Here is a 25,706-nt window from a genome sequence, read left to right on the forward strand (position 1 = left end):
ATTCTTAATCCCCGCTTTTGCTGGAGCTCTGACACGAGAGGCTGGTACCTGGATGTCTATAGATGCAGGTTCAATATTCAGGGAATTGATAGAATATTTTAAATGTTTCATATTAACTTGTAACGTCTGTTCATTATCTAAAGTAATTAATTATTTATAATTTAATTTACTGGACTTATAGAGCAGAAATCGCTGGGTTGCGGAGAATTGAATGCTCGAGAGACTTGAACGTGTGGATAGGGTCTGATTTTCTGTGTTGAAGTAATAGTAGATTTGATGTTCTGCAGGACGAAAAGGATAAAAAAGTTGTTGAGGGTAGTTGGGAGTGTGAGAATTTGATTGCGAAGGGAAAGATAAGAAACGAGGATCGGGGATGAGGAGAAATATTTAGGAGAGTGAGGAATAAAATGGGAGGCGCTTGATAGCCGGCCAATGGAGAGAGCCGCCACCCACGAAGCGATAAAAATTAATTTATCGCGAGATCACCGCCTACGCCATTGCTCTGATGCTGGGCTGGGGTGGGAAGAAATTCGCGGAGAACTCGCGAGGGAGCAGTATCTGTCGGATTGAAGTAGTGAAGTAGACCTATTGACTTGTTGATATTGTTGGCGGAAATAAAATTTATAGATTTTGAGAGAAAAGTTTGAGAGTAATAGACTTAGTAGTTTAGAAGTTACACTGGCAATAATTGATAGATTTACAGGAAAAGGAGGAAAAATTATTGCTAATATTTTTAGATATTATTAGAGAATGGAGAAAATGGATAAAAGTGAAATTGAATAGAGGATAGATACTTTTGAGTGAGTTTTGAAAACGGAGTTTGAAATTTTTTGAATCTGAGAATTAAATTGAAGATATATCAAATTTACCATAGGAGAGATGAATAGGACAGGAACGATAACCGTCAGATGGCACTAGATGGTCTACTGAGGAAAATGATGGCAGTAATGAACACCGGTAAAATGGAAACAGCTTATTACGACTGAAATCAAATATATGTGGTTTCGATCTTCAATCGTAATCGACTTGAACTCACCAAAAGGATTTTTTTTTAGTTGACATTAGAAAACGAGAAAACAAAGGGTGGACGTTTTTGATGTCTGAAGTGATTTCTGACCAAAGTAGGAAACATTCGACTTTGCTAAAAGTACCTTTACTTAAACGCAAAGACAAAACCGATACTAAGAGAAACTATATTCAATTACATCTGAACGCCGTTATATATTGAGAAACAAAAATAGCATGAAGGTATTCGTAGTCACAAAAGTGGCCCTCTAAGGGGTTGACCAACCACCAACTTATTTTTCAGGGATCGAGAGACCTTAAATCGTTTCTGTATTATCCGAGAGCATGCAAATGAGTCAAATGTATTCAATTGATGCTGATTTCGTTGCAGGGGATCGGAATCACGATTTTTACCCATTTTCGGCAACTAGAGACCCTCTGGATGGCTTTGATATGGAATCTTTGTTCGTACTTGAACGTGAAATATTATTTTTACATAGATTTACCTCTGATAGGAACAACTCTGTGGCTCCTTCCCATGAGAAATTTTTTTTTGAAATTTTTCTAGCTCGCGCTCTTTTTGGCGCCATCTGTGAATCCTGTGAGGACTTTTTCTACACTCACAACTCAACATTACCGACAGGTTACTCTTCTGTTCTCTTTCCCTCACTTCCACTTTGTATTCTGTAGCTAGTTTACAGGCAGTGTAAGATATCCGTGAATTGTCAATTTTATAACCGTGAAAAACTTGTTCGTTGCCGCATTTGTTGCTAATTCAATTATCAATCAAACCGCCAACTGCAAAACTATGAAGATGAATATCACTTCAGCAGGTAAATTCTCAATTCTTCAAGTTAATTTTTAATTTTATCATTACTCTGAATCATGAATTGCATATCATGCTAACCCTAACCTCATCAATTTGAAAACCTAAATTTAAAAATCATAAATATCACAATCTAATGATTTAAATCTTTGTATGATACTAAAGTCAGCTGACCTTTTATAACTTTTGAATTGTTTTTCGTACATAATATTAAAAAAACAAAATTCAAAAAAATTTTATCTATAGTTTTTCAAATTCTCTACATATGCATATTCTTAATTTTTTTTTTTTGCAATTTTCGTCTTGCCAAAAAAATCCAAAAGTTTGTTATTGTCTCCTAATTTCAGAATAATTTTTTTATGTGTAAAAATTTATTGAAATTTAATATTTTTATAAATTTTTCGAGATGCAAATTACTGACGTGGAATTTAAATTTTTCAGCTGGGATAATTTCCTTGTTAGAGGAGCCAATGCCAGAACTAAAAGTATTTGCATTGAAAAAGTTGGACATGATCGTTGACGAGTTCTGGCCCGAAATATCTGAAGCCATCGAAAAGATGTGAGTAATTTTTAAAATTATTCCTCATAGTAGTTCATAAATATCCAATTATTTATAATGATCAATTAAAAAATTAAAATTACAGAGAAATCCTCCATGAGGACAAGACATTCAACCAGCATGAACTCGCAGCACTCGTTGCCAGCAAAGTCTACTACCATCTTGGGAGTTTCGAGGACTCGTTGACGTACGCGTTGGGTGCAGGAGAATTATTTGACGTTAATGCGCGTAACGAGTATGTGGACACGACGATCGCAAAGTGCATCGATTTCTACACGCAGCAGCGTCAGCTCGAAGCTGAAGGAAAGTTACCCGCTAATGCTAAGGCCATTGATCCGCGATTGGAGGGAATAGTGAACCGGATGTTCCAGCGGTGTCTGGATGACAACCAGTACCGGCAAGCTCTGGGTCTTGCACTGGAGACTCGACGCATGGACATCTTCGAGGCCGCGATCATGCAATCGGATGATGTCTCGGGAATGCTTTCATACGCGTTCCAAGTCGCGATGAGCTTGATCCAGAACCGTGGATTTCGCAACACGGTCTTGCGCTGTCTGGTGAATCTTTACCGCAACCTGGGGACTCCAGACTACGTCAACATGTGCCAGTGCTTGATATTCCTTGATGATCCTCTCGCCGTCGCGGAGTTACTGGACCGACTGAGCAGAGGAACCCAAGAGTGCGTGCTGATGTCCTACCAGATAGCTTTCGATCTCTACGAATCAGCAACGCAGCAGTTTTTGGGTCGAGTTCTCCAAGCGCTTCGTGCAACTGCGCCTATTCCTAGTGCCTTGATGGTCAAGCCTATCGTCAAACCAGCGAAAGCTGCAGAAACACCAGCTGCCAGTTCCGACGCCTCTACTTCTGGAACCTCTAAAGACGCCGATACTCCTGCAGTAGAAGAGCCAGCTGTTGAAGAAAAAACTGAGAGGGGCGTCGAGAGTCTGACGAAGGAAGAGCGTGAGCAGCAGGAACGCGTAGACGCTCTGTCGAGTATTCTAGGAGGAGAAATTTCCATAGACCTGCATCTCCAGTTCCTCATCAGGAGCAACCACACTGACATGCTGATTCTCAAGAATACCAAGGACGCGATCAGAGTTTCCATTTGTCACACCGCGACGGTGATCGCCAACGCCTTCATGCACTCAGGTACCACCAGCGACCAGTTCTTAAGAGACAACCTCGACTGGTTGGCCAGGGCCACCAACTGGGCCAAGTTGACTGCCACTGCCTCCCTCGGTGTTATTCATCGTGGCCACGAGCAAGAAGCCCTCGCTTTAATGCAGTCTTACTTACCAAGGGACCAAGGAGCCGGTGCTGGTTATTCCGAAGGAGGTGGACTCTACGCCCTAGGACTTATTCATGCAAATCATGGAGCGACCATCACTGATTATTTACTTGGACAGCTCAAGGATGCACAAAACGAGGTATAATTGATATTAAAACTTGATATTCATTGTTATTTAAACGAAATAATAATAATAGGAAATGTATCCCAATATATTGAATTAAATATATGTGCTGATATATTGGGTTCGATGTTTGGATAAAATTTAATTAGTGATGTTTCAAATTACGATTTCATCAAAAGTTTATTAATTTAAATATAAATAATAATAATATTTGTTTCAGATGGTCCGTCATGGAGGATGTCTAGGTCTGGGTCTCGCTGCGATGGGTTCGCATCGCCAGGACGTTTACGAGCAGCTCAAGTTCAATTTGTACCAAGACGACGCAGTCACCGGAGAAGCTGCCGGTATTTCGATGGGAATGGTCATGTTGGGTTCGAAATCTACTCAGGCTATCGAAGACATGGTTGCTGTAAGTTATTAATTTTTAAATTAAAATATTGATGAATGTTAATTTTAATAAAATTAATATGAAGCATCTCGAATTTGCAAAGTTGAATTAATGGCTTGTGCCGGTTTCATTTTTCATTTTACTCAGTACTCGAGTACAATAAAAATTAAATCGATCGATAAATGGAAAAAAATATAAAATGACGTAGATATTTAATGGTAATGCCCTCGAGTTATTGAGAGTATGTAAGAATAAATGAGGTACCAAGTGCTTCAGTGCTGCCTTTACATTCGCTGGTTATAAAAAGTCCACTAAAGGGAATACAAAATGATTATTGCTCCGTTTATTGCTACTCCTTTATTTTATTTTTATTTTTATTTTCACTCTTTTTTATTTCATTGTTTGTATGACAATAGATAATTACAGGGTAATTGAGTTTTAGTAAAATCGAAATGATAAATGAATTGTATTTTTTTTTTATCTTGGCAATTGGCGCTTATTAGTAAGAATATTTTTTAGCTGGTCGCTGATAGCGAAATGTACAGGGGCAGGATTTATTGATGTTATAGTGATATATGAGAAAAAAATATATTTTTCATAGAAAGAAAATTTTTTCTATTGCCAATTTGTGTGTCGACATATTTTTTCTAAGTGACTAGGATTTCAGTTTTTTATTTATAGTATTGTGCACTTTAATAATTTTTAGTTATTTAATTCGAGATCGAATGTTTTGAAAATATTTCAGTCAAAATTATTTAAAAGTTGTATAAAATAATTTTTAACTTAATGTGATCCCTATCAAAACAATAACTTGCCGAATTTTTTGAAAATAAAATATTTTTTAGTACGCCCAAGAAACTCAGCACGAAAAAATTCTTCGAGGACTGGCAGTGGGCATCGCCTTCACAATGTACGGGCGCCTGGAGGAAGCAGATCCCCTTGTAACGTCACTCTGCGCTGACAAGGATCCAATTCTACGTCGAAGTGGAATGTACACTCTGGCAATGGCTTACTGTGGAACTGGCAATAATCAGGCGATCCGCAAACTTCTTCACGTTGCTGTAAGTTAAATATTTACACGGCAAATAATTTTTATTTTTCACTTCTGACTTGTTCCAACACTTGATAAAAAATAAAACACCAAACAGAGGAAGTTTAATAAATTTTAAATTGCCACAGGTCTCGGATGTTAACGATGATGTTCGTCGTGCTGCAGTTACTGGCCTCGGTTTCCTGCTTTTCCGGTGAGTTTAATAAGTCAGCATGTTAATTATAGAGCCACTTAGTAAAGTAATAAAAAGTCAACTGATAAAAATATAATTTAATAAAGACGTTGATGATATTAATGCGGCAATCTGTTTCGCGTAATAAGTTCCTAGTTACGGAACCCGTGTATATAATATTATGTAAGCAAGATTTAAATGAGATAAGATCTCGTAAAGCTTTATATAGACAGACAAGAAACCAAGGAAGGGAAAAAGGAGAAGGATCTAGGTATCTAGTTGCTCCCAGAGTTTTAATCAACACTTTAATTGAAGGATGAATGTAAACTAGGGGTAAATTCTATTTAAATAGTCAGTAAACGCCGCCGGGCAAATGTAATCTACCTTTCGTGACTCAAGTTTCTCCTAACCGAAAACTCTACCGTGACTTAAACCATCTACACTTAAATTACTTGCCACCAACAGATTACACATTATTCGATTCTTTACAGAAATTATTTATTTTACCATCCAAGCATTCTTTTGATTCTTTGCTGGCATTCAACATCCGGTTTTTAAATTTCCTTTGAGTTTTATCTCTGAAGGATACATTTTTCAATCAAATCGGCTTTGCCTTTTCCGAAAGTAGAACGGACGTTTCGAAAACTTGTTTATCGACCCGCTTGAATTGTGCTTTTCTTTTTACGGATAATTTTTTTTTGAGACCTAAAGCTTTGATGAATAGAAAAATTAAATTTTCTTTAGTTTTTGGAGCTTAAATTTATTTTTTTCTGTTCGTTTTATGTTTCCGTGCCTTGAAAACTCACTAAAACGGAAAATTCTTTACTTTTCGATGGTTTATCATAAAGACTCATGTGTTTTCTTTTACTTTTGAGAAAAAAAAAAATCTGTTCAAGTTTTCAAAATGTTCGGACCGTCAGTTGGAATAATTGTTTGTAATTTTTTCAATCAGTATTTAGTAATATGACGGCTTTTGAAATAAAATATTCAAGTGAGTCGAAAAATTGATAGAATAAAAAATTCAGTGATAGAATTTCAATAAACGCATTGTAAAGTTCGAAAAAAGAATTTTATAACTCGATGAAATAGAAGACTGAATAGAAAAATTTAATTTTCCAAAAGGAAAATTAAATTTTCACAGTGAAAAGATTTTAACTTATTATTAAAATTAACACAGTAGCAGACATAATAACTGACTGAAGAAGAAACACGAGTAAATAACAAAAACTCGAATTATTAGAAATTCTAGGTCAATTATTGCGAAATATATTGATCGTTGTAAATCCGTTGAATTCGCGAAATAACAATAATGATAACCCTGAATAATCATAAAAATTTTTTCAGCAAAACTACACATACATTTATCATTTTAATAAAAAGCCGCCGACATTATTCTTTCTTTCTTTCGTTATTTCTCTTTGTTCACATCCGTCGTCCATATTATGACAGAGTCTTGAATGACAAAAGAATTTCCGTTTTAACACACTCATATATAAACTTTTTTTTTTTTATTTTAAAATTTTTATCTTTTTTTTTCTGGAAAGCAGTCCGCGAAAATTCTCCCACGGCACCAGCTGTCCCTCACGTGTAAAGAAAAAATTAAAATGTTAAATTTCCCATTGTAATCTCCCTCAAAGAAAAAAAACAAACGCTGAAAAATCTTGCGTCGCGTAGGCAAATAAAATTTAATTTAAAAACAATAACAACAAGAACAACAAACAAATAAAATTTATATTTATAATAAATGAAAATAAATATAAAATGAACAAAGAAAGAAAAAAGAAGTCGATAAAATAAAAAAATATTTTGTTCCCGGGATTTTTTTTTCTTTCTCTGGCGCATATATTCGTGTCTCACTAGAATATATATTTCGTTGAGTTTAAAATTTAATATAACCCGAGGGAAGTATATATCATACAATTTAGACACATGTATATTCGCGTTTATGCCAAGTAAAGGTATCGCGAATGCATGAAAAATAGATTCAAGATCCTTTTCAACAACTGTTGATAAAGAAAAAATAAAATACTGAAAAAAGTATTAAATATAAAATTTTTTAAACTTCGTACTCTGAAAAAAATTAAACGATAAAAAATTTATATGCACATGAAAATTATTTTTACTTTCAAGTTTTATATTTCTAAAACTTATTCATATTTATTTGAGCTTTTCATATTCATGACATTTATGCCGCTTAATATTGCGCTCACATCTTGTTTGACAGAAGTAACCGCATTTATATTTTACAAAACAAATAATTTTCCGTTTTGTTTGAATAAAAACCGAGTAACTGAAATAAAGAAAAAAAAAAATCAAAATTCTTTTTCTGCTCGACAGAAATCATTAGGATTTTAGCTGGTAATTAAAAACTTGGGGAACTTGTTCTTAAAGTTGCTGCATATTAAATCTCTGCGCTGATAATTCAAAATAAAAGTAAAAGATAATTTAATAAATGGATTCGCGTAATCAAATTACAAAGTTATAGAAGAACTTTTGATATTTTTTGTTAAATATTTGATATCTCAAGTTTCACCCTTTAACTTTTTTACGAGTTATAATTTATTCGACTTTTTAAATGGATAATGTTTTTTCACCTACTTTTTTAAATAAATAACTTTATGGAGTTACTTAACATAGAAACGATGACTGTTTAAAGGCATTACACATGTCAAATGCAAAAGTTATTACTGTAAAAAAAAAAAAAAACATTTTTTGCTGACGCATTTTTTTGTACACAATTTATACAGAATGATGAATTGGTATGAGGAGCTCGCTGTTACAAAGGGAATATAATAATAAACATGACTGATGCAGTTTGCGATCCATTTCTTGGGTAGTCATGAGAATAAATCAAAGTCCCACGTTCGCAGTTTAATGTTCGTATGTACGGAAACGCGATAACTTCCATAATAGGCATCAGATTTATTTCATACTTTTTTTACTCATTATTTTTAGATTACTTTGTATAATAAAGTCTTGATTTATTTTTAATTTGCAATTTTTAAATTTCTTCTGAGAAAAGTTTTCGATAAATTTTTCCGACTTTCGAAAAACGATTTTTTGTTAAATGTCGGTTTTAAAATACAGTGTGGGCTCGAAAACGTATGAAAACAAAAATTTTTTTTAGTTTCGGGAGCAGAAATTTTGGAACTGACCTTCAGGCGCATCAATTTTCTAAATTTTTTTTTTTTAAAAATTTTCTTAGTCCAGTTTTTGAAATCTGGACATAAAATATAAATTTCTTGTTGTCTGACCTCTTTAATTTGCCGATTAAATAAATTCTAGATAATTATATTAGAATTTAAATAAAATTTTGAATTATGATTATAAAAGTACTTTTTTTTTCATACCGTTAAAGTTTTTGTTTGGTTATTAATGCTAAAGTTTAAAACTTTATAAATAAATTAGTTTAAAGAATAAAATTATAAAGTTTTTTTGTTTTAAATTTATTTGAGTATTTAAAAAAAAAATAACATTAACAGTTTTTCCATAAATTCTTAATTGACTAATGTACTTTAATATAAAATAGAGATTACATTTTTTTTTACCAAATATTTTTGCTGATATTGAGTAACTTTCTGCAAATTAAGCTTTTTAATACGGTGTGGAAGTGCAAAGGACTTAACGGGGACGGTTTAAATTTGACTCGGGAGAAAAAGTAAAAAGAAAAGTTAATAAAGTGGTATTTGCTGAGCTTTAAATTCAATAAAGAAACTTATGAATGATTGAAAACGTTGTCGATTTAACGGCATAATTTTTAGTCACGTAATTACAGTGTCATGCAAAAGACTTTGAGAAAGTTTTATTTTTTATCGGGAAATTTATTTGAGTACTTGTGGAGTCAATTACTAAAAATATTCGCGCGCGATTAATTATATCGTATTGGCGCAATCACAATTAATCAGCCCGCAAAATCACGCCGTTTTTAATTTTCCGCTTTTTGAATTGTCATTTTTATAACACAGAAAATAAAACGACAAATCAGCTAGGGCGTGTAAAAAGTATCGCCATGTGCTATAAAACTTTTATAAACTTCGATACCGTTATATTTACAGAATTCGATCTAAATTTATCAGGAATCGTCACCCACATCCCTAGTAGGACTTCTGAAGCCGCAAGTTATTCGCTTTGACAACAAACTTGCCAAAGGAATTCTCACTTTGCAATATCTTGAAAATAACCAACAAAATGAAAGCGTGAAAATACGAAGGGACGGGAAAAATTCCCAGTGGCTGAGTTTCTGTAGAATCGAGTAGCACTTAAATATAGAATCAGCCATCACATATAGGGGATCACGTTATAATCTCCAGTGGCTCGCACGGAAAATGAATTTACTCTGAAGATCCGGCAGCGATGTCTAGTCGAATCGACATTAATGTCCACTTCTCGATTACGGAGTAAACTCGTATTAAAAAATCTTGAATGACCAGGCTCTGGACAGACGTCCGGTCAATTATATCATACAAATTGGCTGCTTTATCAATTACTTCAGTTTCATATCCATTTTCATTTTTCTCCATCAGTTTCAACGACGGACATTCTAAAGCCGGCAATTAAATCGATTTCCGATATTCTGCAAGCCAGAATTTAAAAAAGAAACGATTTTTCTTATTGTTAAGGCTGCAAATTCTTTATACTTGGAAGTTAATCCGTTTTTCTAACTAAGCTTCAACTTCCGACAGCAGGCAACTCGATAGGGATGAAAATTAAAGTCAAATATGTTCGATTCAATTAGCGACGTCCGGTTCTTGGAAAAAAAGCTGAGCAATAGTGTAAAAACCAATATTAATAAATATAACTTTGATTAGTGCAATAGAAGTCTATGAAGAAAAAAATACTGTCGCAAGTTTCTATTTCATGTTGAGTAAAAAATATTCGACATTTAAAACCGTTGAAACTTAAATTTCACTTCAACAAGACAGTGTTTGTTTTATCCGGCTTAACATTTTTTATTCTCATTCTCATTTGAATATTTTTATTTCCTCCCTCGGCGGGACAGTCGGCTGCTCTACATTTAAAATGCATGTGTGCAGTTGTAAGCCAACATGTACTACATTTCACTACACTATTTTCATTCTTATTATCTCCGTTATGTTGCGCGCTTTGTTTTCGTTTCTTATTCTTTTTTTTACCCTCTACTTCCTGCGACAGAGATGAGACTCGCGACAAATAGAATTGGAAAAACCTTTTAGCCGGTGCTACATTTAAATTCTCGTCTAGGTTTAGGTCTCGGAAAATTTTTGAAAATTTTAAAGGCACATTCGGGTGTCCAATAAAAATATCACTAGTTAGATTTGAAAAGTTAACTCGGTCTAAAAATAAATGAAAGTTATTTTTCGTTTTTACTTCCATCCGGTTCTCGAGTGTCGGACGACTTGGGGGCTGTCGATAATCCAAGGGAAATACATTTTTATTAATTGATTCTCGTGTACACATGAAACAAAGTACATTGTTGGAGTTTCTAAGTGCTTTCAGGTCTACCCTAACTCCATTTCTCTTTTTTTTTTTTTTTTTTTTTTTTTTTTTTTTTTATTCATTTTTATTGCACTTGTTTTATATATTTTTTCGATACTTGAATTTAACAAGAGTACAGGTCGGATAGTTAGCGTCCGAGCATTAATTGCATTTTCTCGTTTATAATTGAACCAACGCAAGCACGATAGAGAACAAAATGACGGAAAAATAAAATTAAAAAAAAAAATACGTTTCATTTCATTATATTTTTTTTCTTATAATTTTTTATGTTTACACTAATTTCTTCGACGCTTGCTATTATTATCTTTGGGTTTTTGTTCCCTCAACGGGAAAACACAGAATTTATGATAACATTCTTCTAATAACACGTTTTCGGTCGATTGATTTTTTTTTCGCCAGGAAACTTTTAAAAATAACTAAAGAAAATACGTTTAAAAGTTTCTCTTTTTCGAGGAGAGAAATTCGGGTCTTAGATTCTCAACTTTTTTGGGTTTTAGAAAAAATAGTTTGTAAAAAAAAGTGATAGATGTTGGGAATTAAGAAACGGATAATGGGAAGAGTAAGAAGAAATTTTTCTTGATAAAGACTTTTGAAATATCGAGGGGTGAATTGTTTTTAAGTTAAGATACATATCATGAAAAAATATAAAACCCAACGTAAATTGGATTTTTTTTATTTAAATAACTTTGATAATTCTCTTTAATGAAGAATCTTAATAAAAAAAATTACGTCTTTTGTGTAAAAATAAAATTATATTGTTTCGTGTAAAATGAGATTTTTTAACGTAAATCATAAAAATATTTTTATACTTTTTTTATAAGTATTAAAATGAAGCTCATTGCAATTTATAAATTTTTATGATTATGATAAGTCAGATTTTATCTATTTTGACATCAATTTGTTTTTTGTCATAAGATTTTATAGCTGGGCTTGCAGGGTCAACTGTTTTCTCATCTTTTTCATCCACAAATTATGACAGGAACAATTTTCGTGCGACTTTTTACCCCGTTAATAAACTAATGAGAAACAAAGAGGTGATAAGAAAGTTGCGGCCGAAACTGAATAATCTAGAGCGTAATTTTATTATCTCAAGATGAGATTACTTAGCTCACTTACTATCGAGTGTCTTTTTTGTTTGCCACCGCATTCCATTTAACCCTCGTTATTCGTGCGATAAATCTCAGCCGTGATTTTATGCTCAGATTACTCGAAATCATTTGCAATCACACCTAGGTTAGTTTTTTAAATTGAATAAAAAGCTCACAGCTCACCGCTCATTAATTTTCCCTATTCGCAACTTAATTCCCCTGAGGTTTTTCACCCACTATCCGCTACCGCTATTCCATTTCACGGCATTCCAATGTTATTCTACTCTGCAGAAAGCCAAGTAGTTTAATATGGGTTGCGAAAATGAAACAATGTTTATATTAGTAATAAATCACATGAAACATTTAATTGAGAGTTCGCCGAACAATCGGTTAAATATGATTAATGAGAATATGAGATGATACGTCATGTTTATGTGACATGTACCTACTCCCGAGGCGTAGACCCGGTAATAGTGCACCTGCTTTTCTCAGAGGATTCCACTGATGATGACATTTCTCAATCAGTTATAAACATCAAATCCATCTATAATCTTCTTACGTTTAATTGCAAATCGTATCCCTCCGTTCATTATCAGACACTTTGAGTTCCGTTAATTAATTTTATTCCCATCTCGTTTGTTCCACAACAAATTCATCTCCAAATCTCTTTTTTTTTGTTTTGCTTAAAAATTCCTGCTGAAAACTTTGCCGTGACGTCTTGGTAAAATGATTTTTTGAAAATTATAATTTATTTTACGTCACAACAACAAAAGAATTCAATTAATTTTTTGTTAATTACTAACAAGAAAATAGATGACGTTTTCTTTGAACATAAGCGTTTGTTGCCTCTTCTGTGAAATTATAAATATATATTTATATATTTCGGAGGTTTTTTATTGCAGACGTCAATATTCAAATTAAATATTTTCCTCAATTTTTTTTTTTTTTTTACAATTTTCTCTTGATATTTTTATTTATCAACTCGTGTAATTGACATCATAATTTTTTTTCATCCCGCAAATGCATAAATAAGAAATGGAAAGAGAATATAAATAACCAATAATAGTTTCGTCGAAAACGAACGAGCGAAATGCAGAATCTATAATAAAAAAAAAAAATAATAATATTTAAAATTCTGTTAGTGACATTAGCTAATTTTAGTTAATTAAAAGTGTCAATCAAAAAATAAAAATACTTAAACATTTTACTGGAAAATATATAAAATGGAAATATATTTTTTATAGTAAATTAACACGATCGCTCCTGACGTATTCATATTATAATTCTGCTTGATTATGATGTATGTCTATATTTGCTCTGATGTATGTTCATCATATATTACATGTATATATTCATAAATTGTCTATATATACAGAGGATATGAGTACGACTCGCGGTCAAATAGCTTCTTGGTTGTTGCCGGTGCTCGGATGAGAATGGCCCGAGGCGCCAGCATTATTACTATCAAAGATAAATCTCTCCCACAAATCTCGTGACAAATTACCTGATTAATCATCCCTATTAACCAGCAATAATTATTATCAATAATTAAAAATATTTAAAATAATAGGAAACAGATTTTATAAAAAATTTCCATAATTTATTTGCTCAATTGACAAATTAAATATTTATAATTTATAATTTACATTTAAATAACGTATACGTATATTTTTACATATTTCGTGTATTTTAAGCGTACACTCCCCAATTACTCCCACTAAAATATTTATTTTTATCAATATCGATATATTTATTTTGTTATGACATATTTATAGAACACACACATTTTTTTTTAATTTATTGTTAAACAAGCAGTTTAATTAATTAATTAATTTATTTATTTTTTATATCAACAAGTTTTATTTTACGCAAAATATTGTCAAGTGTTGATATAAATTTATAATACGCTAAATTATTTTCTCTTGCTCTCGACAACTCTTGACTCCTTTTCATTTCATCTGCACATGCTCCATATATATATAATATATATATATATATATAATTATTATTTATTTTTATCCTGTTATACCAAGTTAGACTTTAGCTAATTAATTATTCAAAGCAATTAAATCTTTAAAATTGAAATTCGTAATTTTATTTTTAAAAAATTAAAAAATAAAATATTCGCGCCATTGGTTTTTTTTTTGCCATAAATATTTAATAAAAAAAAGTAATAGTAAAAACGTATGCATAAAGTATTTCCTTTGACAAGATAAACACTAAAGGATTAAAGGTGTTAATATTTTATTTTTGTATTTCATTTAAAAGCGTCGCTGGTTTATATTTTTATTTATATTTATATTTTTAGTTTCCTCAGTTAAATGTCCGTAGTTTATTAATCGGCTTATCAATAGCTCCTGCCGCAAAAAACTTATTTTTTGTTACACTTCCTATAAAAAGTCCAATAACTCTTTGAAAAATATCCAACGAACAAAATTTATGTACAGTAATTTATAAAATTATTTATGTACAAAATAAATTTAAAATTTATAAATAAATAAGGACAAATAAATAAATTATTTATATAAACTCTATTAATTAAAATAAAAATTGAGCGCCAGTTCGGCATATCCGCAATTCCCAAAGTCTAAATTATCTAGATAATTCTAAATAAAAATTTTATTTAACCAACAGTTTTATTGTTATTTAATAATAACAACAATACAAATATAACAGAATGTATTTACACCAACAGTAAAATATTAAAATTCGAAGACATTTAAATTCATTCAGACTTTTTTTTTTTTATATCAATTATTTATATAAAAAATTTTAAATAAAACACGACTAGTTTTATTTATTGAACATATTTTACAACTATATCAAATATATATCACACATCTAGTAATCTAACTCTAATTAACTAACGATTGTTCAGTGCTTTCAAACTCCACATCTGAAATTATCCATTTTTATTTTTTTTCTAATTTTTTTTTTATTTTAAACCCACAACCAAATGAGTTTAAAAAAAAATAACCAAGTTCATAAGAAATGCAGATGCAAATATGACTTGGATACGAAAAAGTCGATAAGTAAAATCAAGAAAGCAGGAAAGGGTCGACAGGAAACATATCGCCTACTTCCTGTCTTTAACGATCACGTGAGCTGTCAGTAACGAGTTCACGAGTTCGCAAGAGTGTTGAGTAATTTTATGCGGACTAGGTTGATTTTAAAATAATAAAAAAATAAAAGTAATTATCTATAGGGGCAACCGAGTTTGTCACACGTGAGTAACGACGAGCTCAGGTCGCCGAGGCTGAGCCTACCTGACGGGTCGCCAGACGGGCTTACGATATTGGCAGAGCAACACGCGCTTGAAGGCCTGCCGAAATACTTTGTTGAAGATGGTGTAGAATATGGGATTGACCATCGAGCTCGAGTACCCGAGCCAGGTCACAAGGTCGAATATCTTGCGGTCGATCTGCTTCTCGCAATCGGGACAGATCGCGGGCACGAGGTTCAGGACGAAAAAAGGGGACCAGAGGATCACGAAAGTGAAGAAAACGACACCGAGGACTTTGGTGGCCTTCTGCTCGAGCCGGATTACTTGTCCCCGGCCGGAACTGTTTCGTGACATGACGCTGCTGTTGCGCGAATGAGGTGTTCTTACTCCCGGGTACTTGAGCAAGCAGGGCGATGAAGAATTGGAGCTTCTGGAGAGCGATGTTGCCCCATTGTGCGCTCTCATGGTCACTGCGCGTCTTAGAGGTGTCGGGCACGACGAGGTCAGGACAGTCCTTGTGCTTCCTACAATTTAAACAATGGGTTTAATGGCTGGAGAATAACAGGTTTTTTTTTACAGGAAATACTTGAGGGTATTTTAGTTTTTTCAATGGATACTAATGATGTGTTGAGAGGAATTGTTACTTAAAGTTTTAAATGAAGACTTCTATGCTTCTAAAAAGGTAGTTGAAGTTCAGTTTTTGAAAAATATTTTAAGCTTCTTTAAAAAAAATTTCAATAAAATTGTTTATAAAAAAAAAAATCTATTGGAGAACTTTAAATGAAAACTTTAACAGAATTTATTAAATTACTTTTTAGAAATCTGCAGAAAAAAATCCATAGCAAGATTAGATGACTTTTAAGAAACTTTAAAAAGGAGCATTTCTATGTAAATTTAAAAGGAGACAAATTTTCGGCAAAGTTACAAGCTATAAAGGGATATTTATAAAGACCATCTTGGTAAATTAAACCATAAAAAGATTAATTAAAAAGGCTGCTAAAGAAAATTTTCAGTCGGCTGAAAGAACTTTCTGGGCAATTTAAAAAAAAGTTTTAATAACTTACCAACACTAGAACCTCTCCTATTGCCTCTCCACGTGACAACAGAATTGGATCCTTCGAAAGTTTTATTGATGGTTTCGCCCTTCAGGTTTTTCCCCGATGGCCCGATATTGAGATTTTTGCTGGCGATAGGCTTGAGACTGTCACTAGAGACGATAACTACCTCTCCGGATCTCGCTGGCGGCTTCTTGGAAGACTCCCCGAAGTAAGGACACGTGCAGGGAGGTGGAAGACCCGGATCGGGTTCGGTCTTGAGAGCGTGATTGTGCTCCCTGAAGGACCTGGACGCGACCCTGCCTGGCAAATTGCTCTCGTGGAAGCTGAAAGCGCGTTTGCGCATCTTCGGGGAGTTCTCGAGACGCTGGAGATAAGCCTCGTTGTATGTGGAAGCTCTTCTGCGATGTCTCCATGGCTGGGGCGAGTCGTCCTGCGACAAACTGGCCCTTGATCCTGTTTCGCTGCTGCCCGCACTCTCCCCGCCTCTGCAACACAATTAATACTAAATTTTAATGACTTTAAGTGGACGACAAGACTCAACTTGAGACCTTTATCACTGCACGATCTTCAGTGTCTAGAGGGCACTCCTGAGACTCGTTCAATTGTATAACCTACAGACTACACAGCAGCAAGTGAGACACAAAAGCTCCCGTCGAGCGAACCAAGATCGCGCTGGCAGACTTATTGGGTTGCCCTGAGTGCCAGAATATCCTCGACAAATTGAAAAAGCTTCAGCTTCACAAAACAAATAAAACACCCAAGAGGAAACCGAGTGCTCTGTAAATAAAAATCAAAAGCTAACCCTACATTTTACTTTCTTCTTTTTTTTTTTTTTTTTTTTTCAGTTTTCTGAGAAAGATAAACTCGTACAAGTTGGGCTATCCGTGGATTCACTTTTTTAATACCGTTAATTCCTGACCGACTTTACCCTGGTATAATCTCTAAAAGGAAAATATCTATAAAAAATAATGTTTTTTACACATAAAATATTATCTCCGATACATCAAAGGATATTTGATCAATAAGCGAGCTCACGATTGCGGTAAATTCACTGGGATGTAAACTACAACCAAGTCTGATGTCTGATGTACACTAAAGCGAAGACTTTTTACGGAACTAATGTATATACATATATATTTGTTGGTGTATATAGAGTTAACAACTAGAAACCTTTTCATATTTGTAAGTTGCCTTTGCATTTAAGCCCTTAAACACGATAGGATGGATCGTTATATCATCATACATCCGGTCCCTGGTGATGGTGCTCGAGAACTCAAAGTACAAGATAGTAGTGAGTCGTGAGGCTTGAACTTTGTCTTGTATGCTCGAGCCTTCCTCACTTTAGTACTCTAAAATCTTTGTATATATATGTAATAAGTATATATATATATATAGGCGGATGACTATCCTTCTGTGATAAAGGTGGTAGTGAGTAGTAGGTGTAAGGGTGAACAACGAACGTACAGTTACCGTAACATCATAACGGCGATCCATTTTCCAGGTCGCTCGGAGACCTGCCTCGCCGTGAGCAGACACATTGCGCGATATTAATGATCGTCGGCGGAGTACCGCCGGAAGGAACCTGGCATTCACAGTTCTCGTTAATGGAACGTTCATCTTACGCCCGGAAATAAAAATCATGTCTTCGGGAGGTTTTTTCGCTCTTTTGTTCTTTCTTATCACCCCTGATCCGGTATTCATTTTTTTTTTTAGATTATCAATAATTTTGTAAACTTTTTAATGGCCCGCAACTTTTTAACGAGTTACCCTTGAATATTTTTTTTTTTGATATTATAAACAAACTTTATCATATCCAGGATTATCGTTTTATTAAATTAATTTTTTTTATTGCAAAGTGAAATTAGTTTTCTAATAAAAATATTTAAAAGTTTGTACACAGTCGCGTTTTTTTCTTTTAAAGGAAAGTCTTTTTCAGGTTTTCTATATACAAATTTCATACTCGAATTTTTTTTTTTTAACTCAGGTCGTCAGAAATTTAAAAAAAATTTTGATAAATATACCGGTTCCATTTCTTCTCTCTTTTCAATTTCAGGAATTGATTATTTTAAATAAATTTAAAAAATGCTTTATCAGCTTGAATAAAAGAAGCGTTTAAAAAATAAAATTAAATTTTGAAAATTAAAAAAATTGTAAAACAATAAAATTCTTCGAATATTTTCCAAAGTTATTACAGAATATTTATCAGCTGTTAGCAAAAAAAAAAAATAATAAATTCCTGAAGAGGAAAAAGTCAGATGTAAAATAAATGAAAAAATAAAGATCCTCGAGCTATTTGGATGCTTTTAAAGACTCTTAGGTTCGCGGAGAGCTTAAGGGCGCATTAAAGATTACACAAGTGTGTCTAGTCCTCATAGGCTAGAGGAGACCCAAAGAGACTAACATGGTTCACTTGCAAGAACACACACTATTTAAAGTTTAAATTCAAAGGGTCACTTATGATGGGAGTGCAGCGGTCACGATTAAGTAAACGACTTTGAACATCCGAACTCTCCTTTAACAAGCCAGGCTATGAGTTAAGAGCTACTACGCTCTGTCTGACGCATTTGCATAATGGACCACTTGCACTTACGGCAGTTGCCATTTTTCATCAGTCCTTGCTTCTCAATCTTCATTTTTATTTTTTTTATCTTTATTACTAAGTACATATTTGTGGTAAAATGTCACCCCCACCCACCCCCTTTGTGCTCCTTATACAAACGCATAAAGTTTATTGCTGTTTCGAAAATTACGACCTACTAAACAAGTAACACAAATACCCAGAATTCGCGTGCAGCTCGAGCGAGTCCTCGTGATTGCAATTCGCGATAAAAAAAACATTAAATTTAAATGGTTAAAATTATTTAAATAATCGTACACGTGTTTTATTTTATAACGCATGTCAGAATTAATAAAAAAATTTTTAAATTACTTGTTTAGTTTTTTAAGAAATTTACTTTACTTTTTTTTTTTTATTTTCTTGATGAAAAAAAATGAAGGGATACTTTAGTAGTTTGTTGCTTAAGATTTTTTTCTTATCAAACTTAATACTATTGAGGACGAGTTTTAGATATTGAATGTGTTCTAGTTTCTTTCAAACGATATAATCTTTTTCAAAAGTTTAATCTATTTTTTTTTGTATACAGATATTTTATTTTTTTTAGTTATTTTATTTGAAACTTTATCTAGTTCTTTTATTTTCAACGTGCTTATTTCAGTTCTACCGGCATTAAAGTGTCATATTCAGATGAAAAAAGCTCAATATTTGTATAAATGTCACTTTATTAAAATAAAAAACAGAAAAACTCAATCTTGTATATTTATGGAGTTAGACAGATTTTTTTTTAATCTATAAACACTTTGATTTTGCAATAAACATCGACTGTCAGTCGACAGAGTTTCAGAGTTTGAATTAAATTCCGGTGGAAAGTCTCTAGTCTACAGTATATCTATAAGGAAATTGTAAAATTGCGGTGAATAAAAGACAAGACAACAGCAGAAGGCGCAACATCGATCTCTGGTTGATGAAATAGTCAACTTGTAATTTTCTAGTCGGTGAATTTAACTTCAACGGGTTCTTCTATTTATCTTACTCTGGATCACCGAGAAAAAGAGTTATAAAAATAGTTACCCGGAGGAATAATTTATTTTACTTTGGACAGTTTTGTAATTTAAATTTCCCGCCCTAGAAATATATAAATAAAATTCCATGTGATCAATATTTATAAAAGTACTGAATACTTTTACAATTATTAATGATTTTATTTATTTATTTCGAGTCGTTACTTTTTTATTTAAAAAGTTTTCGCCTCAAGTCGCAACTCAGTGAAGTCAAATTCGACCGAAAAAAAAATAATTAAATGCAGATTACATTTTATTTGAAACCGCGAAACTAAATTTAATATTGAAAAATAAATCATACCCATTTCGAGAGCGATTAGATTCAAGACTCAGTTGCTGCTGATGTAAAGTTGATTTGGGCGTAACAATGGGTGTCTGGTCAGCGCTAAAATTACCCATTCCTTCAAGACCCTTTGACAACTTTAGCATTTCGGCGCCAAAAGCTTGCAATGCCAATACCGCGGACGGTGGTGGTTTACTCTCAGGCATCCACAGCTCTTGAGTATCCAAAGTAGTCGGTTCCGTGTCTGTAGAAGCTGCCGATGTGTGCTGTGGCGTACCACTACTTCCGGCACTTCCTTTACTCACCATCAAACGTCGCCAAGTTCCGTGTCTGTCGAAACCTGCAATTCATTTCCCATTAATTAGTCAGCTTTCCAAGACTCCATTTTATTGTAATTTAAATTTTAAAAAAACCCGCGAAATTAAATTTTATGAAGGCGGTTGCGATGATGTACTTTTCTTTAAATTTTTATCTTTTTTTTCTTTTTTTTTGGTGATAGGAGCGGCGATGACGGCGGCGTCAGAAAATAAAATGCAAGTTCATGTGCACGCGAGATAACGAATTGGGGCGTAACTGCTGGTTTATCCCTCGACCTCTTTTTTTCTGACCAGTCGATGTTAGCAAATCCGACTGTTATTTTTACTGACTTTTAGCCGGCGCCTTACTCTTAGTCTGAGTCTTACTCTAGAACTGCAGTTGAATTGTAGCAGAAAGTGACGTGCTTTTAAAATTTAACCCAGTCATGCTTTTAACTTTTTGAGTTGAACTTAACAAACAGCAAATTACTCGATACTAATCTCTATTTTTATTTTTATCTTAAAACATTCACGCTAGCTCACCATTTATTTTAAATATTTTAATGGGAAAAAAGAAGAGAAGTATTTTATTTCATTATGTCGTTTATATTTTATTTTTTTCGAGTTGTCGACGATTTCACAGATATTAGATACCTCAGTGTTATAAATGAAAGTAATGAGAGTTTTTTTAATGATGTTCGTCTATTTAAAGTATTATATGAAAGCTTTTGTAATTATAATTATTTTTAAAAAATTGAGGAGGCTTGAAAAGATTCATTACATTTAATTTATGAGAATACATACTTTTAATTATAATAGAAATTTTAAAGTCTCTTGATATTTATTTTATTTTTTGCATTCAATATTTTAATTTAAAAAAAAAAAAAAATTTAATTTCTTATCAAAAATTCAAAATCCAAATTTTTAATTTAAATCTTTTATCAAAAATTCAAAATAAATTTTTTTATCAAAAATTCAAAATAAATTTTTTTATTAAAAATTCAAAATCAAAATTTTTAATTCAAATCTTTTATCAAAAATTCAAAATAAATTTCTTTGTTAAAAATTCAAAATCCAAATTTTTAATTCAAATTTTTTATCAAAAATTCAAAATAAATTTTTTTATTAAAAATTCAAAATCAAAATTTTTAGTTCAAATCTTTTATCAAAAATTCAAAATATATTTCTTTGTTAAAAATTCAAAATCAAAATTTTTAATTCAAATCATTTATCAAAAATTCAAAATTAATTTTTTTATTAAAAATTCAAAATCAAAATTTCTAATTTAAATTTTTTATCAAAAATAAAAAAAAAAAAAAAAAACGTTATAATCATTAATGGTAAAATTAAAAATCAACTTGAATAATTTTAACTGACATTACTTGACCTATTGTGTAATATAACATAACACGTATATACTTGTGACCTCAGTAAATTAATGAGTAGTAAGTGACTGAAGAATGAAAGCTCGAGCCAGTAGTAACAGCCCATGTATGTCCAGGCTGTCCTCTTACTGATTCCCCTTCACCAGTCATTAAATATTATTTATGTTTCCACAAATACAAATTCACCAAGAACTCGACGACAAATAAAGTCGATTTTTTTTTTTTAATTATTCAGTCCATTAGCAACGCGATAAATGAAACTATTTTTAATAAAATCGATATTTCCAGCCCTTATTCTAGCGAGCAATTTTAGTTAATTACCAAAAAGCAAGAAAAGTATATCAACTGGGTGAGTGGCTCTCATTCGCTTATAATTTAACCAGTTCCGCTCTCATAAAATGACGAGATTAAAGTTTTCATTAGTAGTCTCTCAGATAGTAAATACTTTGCCGCAAATTCAAACTAAAACTTTTGCTCAGTGGTCACGTGAATTTAACATCTCTGATGCCCATCAAAGTTATCTTATTTCCCTCTCCTTTATTTAAATTCCGTATACCCTATATCTAAATTTAATCAACATTCATACAAATATATAGACCAGAGTTTCGAATTAATTCAAATAAATATAAAAGTGATTAATATTTAATTAAAATTTAAAAATTTTAATTATCAAGTTATTTTTAAATAACATTTTTAAAAACTCACTGTTCAAAAGTCGGTTTTTGAAAATCGCGCCAAAATCAATAATATTCTCTTTGTTTAAATTTTAAATTTTTTTAGCGGGAAGTTTAAAAAAAAAGCAAACAAACACATTAACTAAATTATGAAACATTGGAGCTGTTAATCGGATTAGTACGCAACGTCTGGCAGCAACAGCCTCTCAGGATTACACCCAGACGAATCCGACATCGCGACATTGCCGGTGAAGAGTTCATGTTGATAAACTTCGTCACCAGTGGGAATAATGTCTGACGTAGTTTCAGTCGATCCCGAAATGCGTACGTCAACGAAATGTAAATAGCCGGCCCTTATTTGCCGTTCAATAAAACTCTTTCCAATTCATGAGAGTGGGTTGCGGGGGAAACAACAACACTTTTATTAGATCTGTCTTGATCCAGCTTTTGAAGTAATGGACGCTACTGTAGACCGAGTCTTCAAAGACATTTCGAGACTGTCTAGTCTGCAATTTAACTTTTACTCATTTGGTATTAACTCAGTTCGTGCATGCAAACATGTCTACTCATATTATAATAATAATGATAATGATAATAACTCACCTGGTGTCCCACCAATATTCTGACGTTGCTCAGCCAAGAGTCGAACCGTCAGAGCGTACGTGAGCAGCATAACGCCTAACGGGATGTAAAAGCAGATTATGCTGCCGATCAACTTGTAAAGCGGGTCGGGGATTTGGCAGGCGCCGTCGACTAATACTGACGCATCATCCTTTAATAACACAAAACAACCCTATTTATAGTATTTTGTAACCTTCTTTTTTGTTTATTCATTAATGAAATATCAATAAATTCATTTTTCGATGATTTATTCCCGTATTTCTGTACAAAGTCAACTAATTCGGGAGATTTTTCTTTTTTTTGTTTTTTTGTTTGTATGGAAATGCGATAACTCTTGAAATATTGAATGGATTTTTTTTACGACAGCTTTCAAAATGAATTACGAGTGAAATCTGACTAAATTTTAATAAAAATAATTATTGAATATCAAAAGTTTTAATGGTAATTTAGGTATTATTTGCTGAGGATATTAAATAAAATTGGAAAAAATGTTTTTTTTTTATCAGGACACCCGAGCAGTGCCCGAGTGTTGTTTCATTGCTGGCAGAAAGCTACAACCCACATGTGAGGTACGGAGCGGCGATGGCATTGGGAATAGCGTGTGCGGGTACGGGTCTCAAAGAAGCTATTGCGTTGCTGGATCCTATGACCAACGACCCAGTAAACTTTGTACGTCAGGGAGCCCTGATAGCATCCGCTATGATTCTCATTCAGCAAACCGAAGCAACTTGTCCTCGTGTCAAAGATTTCCGTGCGCTTTATGCCAAAGTCGTTGTCGATAAACACGAAGACGTTATGGCTAAATTCGGTGCCATTCTAGCTCAAGGAATTATTGATGCAGGTAATTACTTCCGGTTTAAACTAATATCCATCAAACTTTTGATTGGAGAACTTGAACTATTCCGTAAATATTTTTTGTTCACCAATTCCTCTGCGACATTTCATTAAAAACGAACATCATCAATAGTCTCTAGAAAGGAAATTTGTTTCTCTACAACTTTTGTCTCTTATAAAAATTCCCTAAATTTGTTATTTTCAAAGATATTTCCATTTTAAGTCTTAGAAAAATATGAAAAATTTAAAGAAAAAAATGTTTTTTTTTTAAACGCTCATAACTTTTCAACTATCGATCCTACGAATTTTTTCAATGAGACAAAAGTTGTAGTAAATTAAATTTCCTTTCTGATGACCACCCATGATGTTTATTTTGCTTGAATACTCACTAATATATTGTCAACCAAAGTCAGTAGTACAATTTGCTGTTGGTTAATTTTGATGATTTTAATTAATTATTATTATTTAATGAATTTATTCAAGGTGGACGTAATGTAACAGTGTCCCTACAATCGCGTACAGGACACACAAACATGCTGGCAGTAGTCGGGACTCTAGTATTCACCCAATATTGGTACTGGTTCCCTTTGACTCACGCATTAGCGCTCGCATTTACGCCGACTTGTGTGATAGGTTTGAATGCGCAATTAAAAATGCCAAAGCTTGAATTGCGCTCAAATGCAAGGCCAAGTATTTACGCTTACCCAGCTCCACTTGAGGAAAAGAAACGCGAGGAACGTGAAAAAGTTCAAACCGCGGTGCTGAGTATCGCCGCGAGAGCAAGACGTCGCGAGTCTGAGCGACGCGCTCGTCTCTCCCATGAGATGATGGAAGTCGTGAGTATTTCAGTCGATGTGAATTAAAAAATTTGAAAGCTCTGATTGATTGAACTGTCAAGAGAGCTTCGAATATGCAAATTTTATTTGTTTTTTTTTTTCTACTCGAAACAGGATCCCCCAGTGGTTGAGGGAAAAGAAGCTGAGTCTAAAGACACGCCCTCTACATCCGCATCTTCATCCTCATCGGCAGTTAAAGACGACAAGAAAAAAGATAAAGAGGACAAAGACAAAAAAGAAAAGGAGGACAAAGACAAAGATACTAAGGATACGAAAGATAAAAAAGGTAAAGATGAAGAGAAAAAAGAACCCGAGCCGGCTTTTGAAATTCTGCAAAACCCAGCCCGCGTTTTGCGTCAGCAGCTAAAGGTCATACAGCTGGTGGAAGGCAGCCAGTATGTTCCTGTCAAGGATGTTCAAATCGGGGGAATTATTATGTTGAAACACATCAAGCCGGAAACTGAGGAGGAGTTGGTTGAACCAGTTGCCGGTGAGTCCTTTCAATTATTTTATTTATTTGTTTCAAAATCTTACAATTCAGTCCCAGCAAATGTTGCTCAAAATATTTTCCTTGAAACCCAAACCATGAAAATTAATTTCGAATCAGAAAAACTTCTTCCCAAAGTTCGCAATTTTAGCAAATCCTTCAGTTTTTCAAATTATTTATTATTATTGTTGTAAAATATAGCATTTGGTCCAAAACCGGATGAAGAAAAAGAAGCTGACCCACCAGAGCCATTCGAATACATTGAGGACTAAAAACCAGTAGGTGATTCCGCGCCAGGACTCCGATATTCGCATAAAAATATATAACCAATTTATTATTATTAATATGATTTAAATTGTAATTGTAATTTTTTTAAATGTATTCCAACGGAATAAAATACATTTATCTGAACGCA

General features: G+C 33.0%; 1 protein-coding gene across 1 annotated transcript; it reads left to right on the top strand.

The window, feature by feature from the left end:
- The first annotated feature begins 1,670 nt into the window (after window positions 1-1,670).
- On the top strand, window positions 1,671-25,706 carry LOC103569201 (26S proteasome non-ATPase regulatory subunit 1). The gene is made up of 10 exons (XM_008546378.2): window positions 1,671-1,838; window positions 2,273-2,390; window positions 2,476-3,817; window positions 4,023-4,211; window positions 5,036-5,251; window positions 5,370-5,434; window positions 23,641-23,975; window positions 24,452-24,804; window positions 24,919-25,294; window positions 25,493-25,706. Exons 1-10 carry the CDS (start codon window positions 1,814-1,816, stop codon window positions 25,561-25,563), a joined length of 3,090 nt encoding a protein of 1,029 aa, XP_008544600.1. The 5' UTR covers window positions 1,671-1,813; the 3' UTR covers window positions 25,564-25,706.

Source organism: Microplitis demolitor, chromosome 5, assembly GCF_026212275.2.
Source record: "Microplitis demolitor isolate Queensland-Clemson2020A chromosome 5, iyMicDemo2.1a, whole genome shotgun sequence".
Lineage (NCBI taxonomy): Eukaryota > Metazoa > Arthropoda > Insecta > Hymenoptera > Braconidae > Microplitis > Microplitis demolitor.

What these genes read in the sequence shown, in the direction of transcription:
- LOC103569201 (XM_008546378.2), top strand. Translation starts at nt 1,814, where the DNA reads ATGAAGATGAATATCACTTCAGCAG. An exon ending in TCAAGGATGCACAAAACGAG is followed by an intron (nt 3,818 to 4,022) that starts GTATAATTGATA and finishes TATTTGTTTCAG; the next exon opens with ATGGTCCGTCATGGAGGATG. An exon ending in GCAAACTTCTTCACGTTGCT is followed by an intron (nt 5,252 to 5,369) that starts GTAAGTTAAATA and finishes AAATTGCCACAG; the next exon opens with GTCTCGGATGTTAACGATGA.